The sequence below is a fragment of the Apus apus genome, chromosome 4 (assembly GCF_020740795.1).
Source record: "Apus apus isolate bApuApu2 chromosome 4, bApuApu2.pri.cur, whole genome shotgun sequence".
Classification (NCBI taxonomy): domain Eukaryota; kingdom Metazoa; phylum Chordata; class Aves; order Apodiformes; family Apodidae; genus Apus; species Apus apus.
In genome coordinates this window covers 105,999,681-106,010,291 of record NC_067285.1, presented here as the reverse complement: position 1 = coordinate 106,010,291, position 10,611 = coordinate 105,999,681, and the positions used below count along the sequence as shown (strand labels likewise).

The window sequence follows — 10,611 nt, the reverse complement described above, 5'->3', positions numbered from 1 at the left end:
TTAAAATGTCAACTTCAATACCATGTCAGCTACTCAGAACTGCCTTTATGCTTGCTTTTCACCTCTTCCCACTTAGCAGTTTGCTGTCTGGCGAGTAGTGGCATGCACAGCTCCAGCTAATACAGAGTAGCTGCTGTAAACTTGTGTTCTCTTACAGATGCACAAGTATATCTAAAAAGAAAATTCTTTGCTCTACTTGTTTTATATTCCTCTCAAGCTGTTTGTCTCCCACCTCTCTGAATCTGGAGATGGGTTGGAGGAGGGAAGTATTTACCATAGTGTTTTGCTCTCTGAAGATGACTGCTTATGATACAATTTCCAGTGGTTCCTGTCCATACCAATCAGTTGTTTTTCAGTTACACTTATTTGGGATTCCTTAGTGTTTTTCTAGTTTACTAACAAATTAGTGTATTTTGGTGTTTAGTTTAGGAAATGGGTAAGAATAACCAAGGCCTCAGGCCCAACTGCAGGTGGCTGAGGCTCTGTTTTCAAACTCTGAGGCTTCCCCTCTGGCTTTGTACAGAAACTGGTGACTCAGGAAAGAGAATCTTGAAGATGTATTTAAGAGAAGAGGCATCACAGATGGGTAATGTTCTCTCTTTTTTTCTTATAGGCTTGGAAGAATATTGTTCTCAGAGCCTGAGAAATCTGGACTTACAAAGTGCTTACTACCTAAAGGATTATAAAGGGTGGATAATTGTCACTTTCTTGCAATTAATTTTATGGTATTTGTACCTCTTTTTCTGTAGTTCTAGAGCAAGAAACACCATGAGCACCGTAAGTATTTTACTACTGAATGCAACCCTGATTCTTAAAACATCTTGTGTAAATGTTTTAAGGGTTTGTAGTAATTACACTGGAATATAAGCATATTAGAACTTCACGTTCTGTGATACTCATGCTTTTTAATCTCTGTAGGTGCTAGCAGTAGTTCAGAAATGTTTAGAATATGAACAAAAAAAAGTAGGTCAGACTGACTCCACTGGTTGGCTGGAAGCATATGACATAATTGTGAGCTGGTCTTCTCATTTGCAAACCACCCTGATATGTTTTTCCTTTGTGACCCTACTGGTGAGATGTATCTGGGGTCATGTCTTTTCACAGGATCACAGAATGGTAGGAGTTGGAAGGGACCTCTGGGATCAGGGTCCCCTAAAGCAAATTACACAGGAGCATCTTCAGATGGGTTTTGAATGTCTCCAGGGATGGAGACTGCACAGACTCCCTGGGCAGCTTGTTCCAGTGCTCAGTTACCCTCAGAGTAAAGAAATATTTTCATATATTTAGGTTAAACCTCCTGTGTACAAGTTTGTGATCATTGCCCCTTGTTTTGTCACTGGACCCCACTGAGAAGAATCTGGCCCCATCCTCCTGACACCCCCTTTAGATATTTATAATCATTGAGATCCCCCCTCAGCCTGCTTTTCTCTAAGCTAAACAGACCCAGCTCATGCAGCCTTTCTTCGTGTGGTAGATGCTCCAGTCCCTTAGTCATCTCAGTGGCCCTGTGCTGGGTTCTTTCTAGTAGTTTTTTGTCCCTCTTGAACTGGGGAGCCCAGAACTGCACACAGTGCTCCAGGTGAGGCCTCAACAGGGCAGAGTAGAGGGGGAGGAGAACATCCCTTGACCTCCTGGCCACACTCTCCTTAATGCACCCCAGGATGGCATTGGCCCTTTTGGATGGGAGGGCACATCTTGCTATGATGTGTTCGGGGATGACACACTTTTGTGTGTCCTTGTGTGCTTTCATTGGTGCTGCAAAGACGAGGGCCATGTTAATACTACTTCTAGAGAGGACAAAGCCTTTGAATTTTCTTTTAGACCCAACGAAAGCGCCGTGGAGGAGCAGTTAATTCTAGGCAAGCTCGGAAACGAAACAGGCTGGTGGCTTCTACCACAGAAATGGCTTCAGAAGCCGAGCCAATAGAACTTGAAGAAAGTGGTAAGCTTTCTTTTTAACTCGTTAAGAACATAAACTGCTTTGGGAGGGTTGGGGTCCCACTTACTGTGTGTTTTTGCCAGTTTCTAGGCCCTGTATTGGGGAGGAAGGGAATCCTCTAGTTTTAGGAAGCTTCTAGGATGGCATCTATAAATGATCAGCCTACTGACTAGTGTTTTGATTGGTTACTGTGGTGCGATACATTCACCACTGGTGAGAGATGGACTGTGTAAGAAAGGTACTCAAATGCTGCTCAGACATCTGAATGTCTGGTCTGATGAGCCAGGAGTCGCTGCAGCTGCCAGTACAGATAGTAGGAAACTAAGTTGGGTAACTCCCAAGTTCTAAGAAGATAAATAAGTTTGTCATTAGTCATGCCCCTTTGCTTAAGGGAGAGGGAGTCAGTACGTTTTTTACAGATATGTTTCAGAATTTAAAAAGTCTCATTTTAAAAGCCTTCTAAATGGATATATAAACTGTCTTCTGAAATCCTAGGAAAGCTTAAAAGTAACTGTTGGTCTCCAGGTAATTAGATTTTTCAGTTTTTTAATCGAAAATTTTTGGGTTTTCTGTGCTTTTGATTATGAAAGTTTGGAAGACTCATGACACATGAGTATTTACATCATGGTACTGTAAAATTATTATATCCCATATGATTCATGTTTCATTCTGTGGGATAAGCATTCTCCCACGTTAGATGAACTTGCTGTGTACCCCCCACAAGCAGCTGCCTCACAAAAGAACTGTATGAGGAGCTAAGCTGCTGTTCCTCTTGCATTGCGACATGTAGAAGACAGTGTCCAGGTCATGTTCTATGTGGACTGTTGAGGGCAAAGCTTGAGTGAAATGTTGGATACATACCTGAAGAGAGGAGGGAGAGGGCAAGGGTGAATCATACTGCAGCCTACTGTATAGTGGAAAGGAAGTTTATTCCTTTGTGATCTCTGATCTTGATTCTAACGTTGTGTTTTGAAGCTGGTGAAGAAGTAGTAGATCTCACATGTGAGTCGTCTGAACCTGTAGTTGTTGATCTAACTCACAATGATTCTGTTGTGGTAAGTAGAGAATGGTTCTGTTACCTACATCTTGCTGTCAAATTTGTTTTGTGTTCTGTTCCTTGATAGAATTTGGCTTTATGGATAATCTGTAAATTCAAAGTTGATTTGTCAGTATGTGAATGCCATGGGGTACAGGTCAACACTGAAGCTGCACTGAGGTGCATCTGCAGATAGTGAAGAGGGTAATTTTAAAAAACTCTGATCCAGGACATGGGGACAATATATATATATCAGTCTTGTGTCATGTGACATAAGGTGATGCAATTTCAATTTGAAGCCATCCCAGAGATATCAAAGTTGTAGACCAATGATCTCAAGAAAAAGTGAGGGATGGAACAGTATATGAAGTTTTCAGCTGACACATTAGTTTAACTTTCTCCTGTCACAGATGCCAAGTGTGACCGTAGCTGACTATGGTATGATCTATTTCACTTTATTACTCCAAGAAGCCTTAAAAAAAAAAAAAAACAACACTTTTTGCTTTTGCTGCTTTTTTTAATGGGAGAATAGTATTCAGTGCAGGCCACAATGTATTTTTTTAACCTCAGTTACAGGATGCCACTGCTGCTGTGCAGAACCACGGAATGGTTCTCCTGCTAAGATTGTTCACCAGCTTTTGCAAAAGGCCTGGAATTATACCACATAATCTGTGTTGCCCCATCTCTAGTTCCACCAAAGACAATATCAGCTTTGCAGTTGTTTTGTTTTTCTTCTTCTTCAGCTGTTAATCTGATAAGAAGTGTTTATGGATCTCACACCTGAGTGTGCCTTTTTGGGGGGAAAAAAAGGGAAAGAAACTCCTTCAGCCTAAATCAAATTAGGGTTCTGAAACTGGGGAGTAGGGAAGAGGGTGTGCAAGAGGGTCATCAGCTGCATGCATTTCTATCCCTCTGCAGCAGTGTAAGCAGAAGCAACTCCTTATTTCAGAGCAGCAGCTAATTTACTACTATATTTAATGTTATAATCAAAATAAGAGAGATCCTGCCGTTCTGGGCTTGTTTTGTTGTAAGTGCTTATAGCTAAGCTGGTGTTTATATCACACTGAAGTCTAATTTTATTTTCTTTTCTCTCCCTTATCATATATGTTGATGCCAGATTGTTGAAGGTGAGTTGACATTTTACAATTCATAACAGAATTGTACATTTAGATTTTTTTTTCTTTCCAAGGAACACGAGCAGCATGGATTGGAACTGTGTTTACCAAAAGGCAAAGGATAGTGCCAAAGTGTCTGGCCAGTCTCTCTCAGAATGGGTCCTGTCTGTATTTGATAGTAACTGTCAGAGCCTGTTAAAAGTATCTGAATTTAAATAACATCAAAGCTGCTTAAAATATGTTTTCTTATTTTCCTAATACAGAAGTTCTATAAGCCCAAAGTTGATAATAATTTTAATTAGCACTGGAATATCTGCTTTTAATAAGGAAATGTCAAAAGCATTTTTTAGCCTTTATTGCAGTGAAGGAACTAAAGAAGAAAGTTATTTGTGGTTGTGGTATTCACTTGCATTATCCAGTCTAACACACTCCAGATGTAGTACTAACAAGTATTAACAAGTGTGGATTTTTATATACTTTAGGTGTTGTGATTGTTATAGGTATAAAGAAGTTAATTTTTTCACCTTTCATGCCTTGTTCTGACTGTAGTATCTGAGATGTATTAATGTGTTGTTAGCTGTTTACTTAGTGTGTGCTTTCTGTGTTCTGAATGAAGCAAGGGCCAGTCTATGTCTAACTTACCAAAATTAAATGACAGAGAATCAGCGACAAAGGAGAAATCTCAGGCTAAGAAGCCAGCGGCAGTCGGACAGCTGTGTTCTGAGCAGTGATGATGAAGATGAAACGAGAGATAACGATGTGTATGTGACAGATAAAGTGTCTCGAGAACTGGGACCACTGGAAGATGAAACTGCAAGTTCGAAGTATGTATGCCTTATCCCCTGCCAAACATGGAATTTTGCTTTTCTTATACATACAGGACTAAGTTATTTTGCCGTAGCTGGGCTTATCTTTAAAGTCTTAACTTATTCTTGTTAGATCCCACTATGAGCAAGTGCAGCATCCCATTTTGCATGATGACTAAATTATACCATTTGTACTTCAGTTTAAAAAGTCAGCCCAAGGCAGACACAGAGCTTTTCATACAGTCTTAAAAGATGTGTGTGGGTATGGCAAAGAAGGAGATTAGTCACAGGCCATAGCTCATAATGTGTTGCACTTTTCATGCCAAGCTCTAGCAGTGATGTTAGGTATGGAAGTATTTTCAGTGGTGTAGATGAGGTTTGATATCATGAGATGGGCAGGCAGCAGCCTGGCGAATCCCTGTAAAAAGTATTATTGACTGACAGGTTTTTGACACACTGTGCCACTTAACTGCTTCTCTTGGAGCAGTAACCATTATTCCCAAGGTATATTTGCAAGGTCACTGTGGAGGTAATACTGTTAGGGCCAGTGTTTGTTCTGTCCTATGTATGTCATGGAGTTTTAAGTTTGGATGTGAGGTGCCTGCATGGTAAAGACCCCATTCTGTGGAGAAACAGGAAATGCCTGCTGGAGGAGCACACCTTTATGATAAGAAAGATGCAATGCATTAGACTAATTCAATGAAATTAGGTGTCCATGTGACTAGGAAAGATAAAGACCATCCCATTTGTGGTATAAATGTTTGGGGTTTTTTTAAGTGGTTGGTTGGGGAGGAAATAAAGATTTTAATAAAGCTGGTGTGCTTGGAGCCTTTTATACTACTGGAAAGCAATATAGGAGAGAATTTGAATATCGAAGGTTTGGGTGTCAAGTCTTAAATATGACACCTGAAGGACTTATGCTATTCTAAAACGTAGTGCATGTTGCCAGTGGATTGTAGGTTTTTTAATTGTGGTTGTTAGTATGTAGGTGAATAAATCCCACTAATCAGTTAATTGCAAAAAATATTTTTTTGTTCCTTCAATCTCAAGCTTCTTGGTTAAAGAATGTGGCTTCCTAGTCTGTTTAGGTAAGGCTGGAACAACTGTGCTGCAGCATTTAGCATAGACAAGAAGATACTGATGCTGGAGATTGCTACAGAGCAGTCTACAGTGTTACTCTGTAGTGTTAGACTGCTCTTCCTTATGTGAAGGTTAACATCATTTGTAATTAATTACTGAGGTGGTATTATAGCTGTTGCATAAAGAATTTGAGTAGGAGAAATGGGAGAATTATTTGAGTTAAATTATGTGTGGGAAACTAGAGGTAGATGTTAGTGCTCACTGGTTGAATTCAAGATTATGGGGTGAAGGATATCTCATGCTTTCTGTTCCTGTTTAATAAATTACAAATAGTTGCTTAGCATGGGCAGTGACATAGTGAAGTCAGGTGTCTATGGTAAAGACTTAGGAAAGCACCTTACTGTGATTGTTTAAAATAGGGATGAATGTGTAAATATAAATGGCAGGAAGCTCTTTCTCTTTCTGATAGAGCCCTGTTGAGTGCTGAGGTGTGACAGGTTCCTTACACAGAGCAGCCATGTCTGTTACTGCATGTGCCTGCAGTACAGCTGTCCTGGAGGGTGAAGGCAGGAGAGATGCATCTGTAAGCACTGCAGCCAATGAGTCAGCCTTTTTTCTTCTCTGAAATATACATTTATTTTTTAATATCTATATTTTTAATATATTTTAAATATAGTTTGCCCCTGCTATGTTTTCTAAGGAAGGAATGCTTGGATGAATATGTTGCTGGGCTGTGATGTTGCTAAATTAGAATGGAGATGTTCTGATTTCTGACAACCTTTTTCACTTCTGGAAAGAACAGCTAGATGTTCTTGGTTTTGTGTTTTTTTCAAAACTCTTCTTTATGACCAGTTGAAGATGAATACTGCCAAACATATGCTTCACAGTGCTGTAAGCTGCTGTTACTTGCAATAATAGAGCAGGGTGACCAGCTGCGCTTTGCCCCTGATGAAAACCAAGACACTGTTTCCTTTCCACCCTCAATGCATGGTGAAATTAATGGACAGATGCTCTTTCTGGTTTTGTTCTCTCTCTCACTAGGCCGTCTGGTACCGTTAGCTGTCCGATTTGCATGGATGGCTACTCAGAGGTAAGGATCCCCATGGCATCACTTTGTTTTTTGTGGGAGGGAGAATGAGGCAGAGGGTGAGCTGTGCAACTGTTGGGTTACGTGAGATGCTACAGACAGCTGGCTTGAAGTGCAGATCTCCGTCTGAAGGTCAAACTAGCGTGTAACTCAGAGTCATTTGAGCTTGTAACACCAAGCCATTTCTTAGTGGTGTATGTAGAGGGAGAAGCACTTTCTAAGAGGGCACTGAAGGCTCATGGGTTCCTTATTACTCTAGTAGTCATGTACTGAATACAGGTACTCCAAGTCCTCTTTGCCTGGTGCCAAGAGACCGGCAGAGCTGAGTTCTTTACACCAAATGCTCCAAAATCCTGTTGTGGTTTCTTCTCTTCCAGATTGTGCAAAGTGGACGACTGATTGTGTCGACCAAATGCGGCCATGTCTTCTGCAGTCAGTGCCTCCGTGACTCCCTTAGGAATGCCAGCTCTTGCCCAACATGCAGGAAGAAACTCACTCACAGACAATATCATCCCATTTATATATGAGTACTTCTACTTCTCAGGACAGACTCAACTGGATTTTTTGGGGAAAATGTCACATTTTCAGTGCTCTGAAGATTTAAAGAGCAGCAGGTTGTGCACACTTCCATATAAAACTGTTTTGTTTTTTTTTTGGTTTTGTTTTTTGGAGAATACCTTGTACGTATATAGACAGCTTTTTTTATGGTCCAAGCTGCTCCTTGTTATGTCCCTGGCTATAAAGTTAAATTTGAGACTGTCTCTAAACTAGACCAGCAGCCATTTTCAGTAAGGAAGCAGCTCAGCTGATCCATTTGCTTCTACCTTTTTAATGTTTAAATAAGAGGGGTCTGAATGTTTTGATATTTCTTACTCTTTCCCACTGTTGCATATAGATAGAGAATAGTTCCCTTTGAGGATACAGATGAACCATTTGCCATTTCATGACCCTTTTGGTTTTATGCTGTGAGAAGCTCATGACTCTGTTCCTTTCTGCTATACCATCTTTGCCCAAGTAGAAGTAAGTTCTGTAATGATGGATTGTTTTCTCATAAATGAAAATGGAATTGACAGTCAGGGCCACGCAATAAAATAACCTGCTGTTAACCAGCAATCAGGTGTTTTAAGCAGAATGCTTGAACATGTAGATGTCTGAACTCCGTGAGATCTAAAGTAGGTAGACTAATTGCAACATGTACAATGTGAAAATACTGGTTTGAATATTTTAACTGCCAAGAATTCCTGTATTAGAATCACAACACTGAATTTATTTTCTAATTGGATGAGATGGTCTCTTGGCTTTACTCTTCTATAGGCACTCTCTGGATAACTAAGGAGGATATAGTCTTCTCTAGGCTTGTTAGTGATGAATAAGAATCAAACTGTGTGCTTTCCTCTTGTCAGCTGAATACCAAACTACCAACAGTTCTTGTTACTGGATCAAGTGTACCCAGCATAATGCTTAAAGTTCAGTGCATTCAATTCCCTGTTCTCTTCAGTTATTGTACTGACACCTGACTGGTTTCAGCCTGGAGTATATGATTACAAATTAAGAAATTGTATTGCCATGAGTTTAGGAAGTGAAGGCTTTAAAACCTGTTTGATAGCAGTTTTGACTTGGCAGCTTTTTTGAGAAAACTTTAGTCTTCCTTTGCCCTGAGGGTTGTCCAGCTTTCTGCAAATGTGGATTTTTAACAAAGAACAGAAGTCAGATACATCTGCTAGGAGAGAGTATTTCTGCATTGTAGCAAGGCAGGAATACACAGGTTTATGCACTGTTACCCAGACACCTTTGGGTTGTTGTTTTTTTTTTTTCCAGGACTGAGTGTAGATGTCAACTTTAAACCTGTTACAGCAAAAATCTGCAAGCTGATATGGAGTCCCAGCTGAGCTGATACAAACAGGATTATAGTAATTAAATGTAGGTAAGATTATTAAAATTAGTATTTTGTGAACAAGATAAGCAATAGCTGCATCTATTTGGTCTATTAAAAAAAAGCCCAAAATTAAACTTCAGATGACTTCTGGCAGTTGGTTGATTATGAAGACCATTAGAAGTGCCATTGGGTGCTCTGGTGCAGCATAGTTGTAGGATGCATTTAGTTAACATTGGTATCTGCTCTGGCTTTGCAAACCTGTCCTAGGGATCTGTGGAAGCTCTTTTTTACACAACTCTTCTAATTAGCTGTCTCAAGCTCTGTATTGAAGATTGCAACCCCAAGGTAAAGGGGTTTTTTTATTAGGCTTTTTAGGGATGTTTCTGTAGTCATACAGACAGAGCTTTGTTCCATGCAGGCTAGCTTAGGTAATTCAGTACCTTCCCCACCCTGGTTTGGAATAGCTTTGGATCAGCCCTGTTACCAGGAGGTAGGCAGTGTGGCAATATGGTAACTAATAAAAAGATACAGACTTCTTGTTACTGTGTGCTCCCATTGGGGTAATACAAATGACAAACATGACTACAGCAGTCTTGGGGCAGTGTGGTGACAGCAACAGCTGGAATTTGGGTCCCACAAAAGATAAAAAATACGAAACATTACTAAAGATGGCTTAAAGCATTGATTGCATGAAGGAAAGCAGCCCAACATTAAAACTGTCAAGATAATTAAGGGTCACAGAAATGGCCTTCTCCCAGGAGCTTAAAAAAGAAGGAAAAAAAAAAAACGGTGGCCAGTTTTTCTGGGGTGGCTGCTGCACAAGAGGGACAATAAGAGGATGTAAGGGATGGCCTCTGGGGTGAGTCATGGGTCTGTGCATCTTCCACAGTGTTCTAGCCATAGCCTGAAATTAACTTTGCACAACTCCATGTAAATATCACTTTATAGTTTGTGTCTCAATAAATAGATCTTATTGAAATTTAAATACCACAAACTATAAAATATTTAACAAAAAAAAAAGGTTTTTAGCTTTTGTGTACCCTGTGAAGTGCCACAAATTTTGTGCATCTCAAAATGAATTTTAAGCTCTCGGTACATGGATAAAAAACTAAATTGCATTACACGCTTTTTTTAGAAGGAGGACAAAAAAAAAAGTCAAATATATTTGAGTTCCAGTGATGTTTCACATTGGCAAGAAGTAATAGATAATATAAAGATTTTTTTTCATTATGTAAATGTATGTCTTGTTGTATATAGTTCAATTTTTCCTGTATTTAATTGTATTCATGTCTGTCTGTCCCATCTATGTTGGACTCTGCTGGTAGGCAAACAGTTCTTTTAACAGGTGGAAATAAAACTACCAATTTGATCAATTGGAAGTGCTTGTTCTTTTAATCACACTGTATTCATTGATTTTGGGGGAAAATCCAAAATCCCCAAGCCTTGTAGTTCTTTTGGCCAGTGTTTGTTGTGTGCAGAGAAGGAGAAAGGTGCTGCCTGGAGGGGAGAGCTGAGGGGGTGATGGGGTGCAGGTCTGCTCAAGACTGGGGGCCTGGAGGGATGCAGAGGTGGGCTCATGAGTGGGGGAGTCTGGGGGGGCTGGTGGCAGAGAGGGCCCCTTTAAAGGACAGTAGGGTGTTGGAGAGAGGATGAGGAGGGATGCTGAGGAGAG

General features: G+C 40.1%; 1 protein-coding gene across 1 annotated transcript; it reads left to right on the top strand.

Annotated features, from left to right (window-relative positions):
• The first annotated feature begins 694 nt into the window (after positions 1 to 694).
• Positions 695 to 10,312, top strand: RNF4 (ring finger protein 4). Its single transcript, XM_051618624.1, has 7 exons — positions 695 to 777; positions 1,822 to 1,942; positions 2,915 to 2,994; positions 4,093 to 4,102; positions 4,749 to 4,914; positions 7,018 to 7,066; positions 7,441 to 10,312. The coding sequence occupies exons 1-7, from the start codon at positions 769 to 771 to the stop codon at positions 7,588 to 7,590; spliced, it is 585 nt and encodes a 194-aa protein (XP_051474584.1). The 5' UTR covers positions 695 to 768; the 3' UTR covers positions 7,591 to 10,312.
• Positions 10,313 to 10,611: the final 299 nt, after the last annotated feature.

Excerpts from the sequence above, each read along its gene's own strand:
- RNF4 (XM_051618624.1), top strand. Across the intron at positions 1,943-2,914 it reads AATAGAACTTGAAGAAAGTG|CTGGTGAAGAAGTAGTAGAT; the intron begins GTAAGCTTTCTT and ends TGTGTTTTGAAG. Across the intron at positions 7,067-7,440 it reads GCATGGATGGCTACTCAGAG|ATTGTGCAAAGTGGACGACT; the intron begins GTAAGGATCCCC and ends CTTCTCTTCCAG.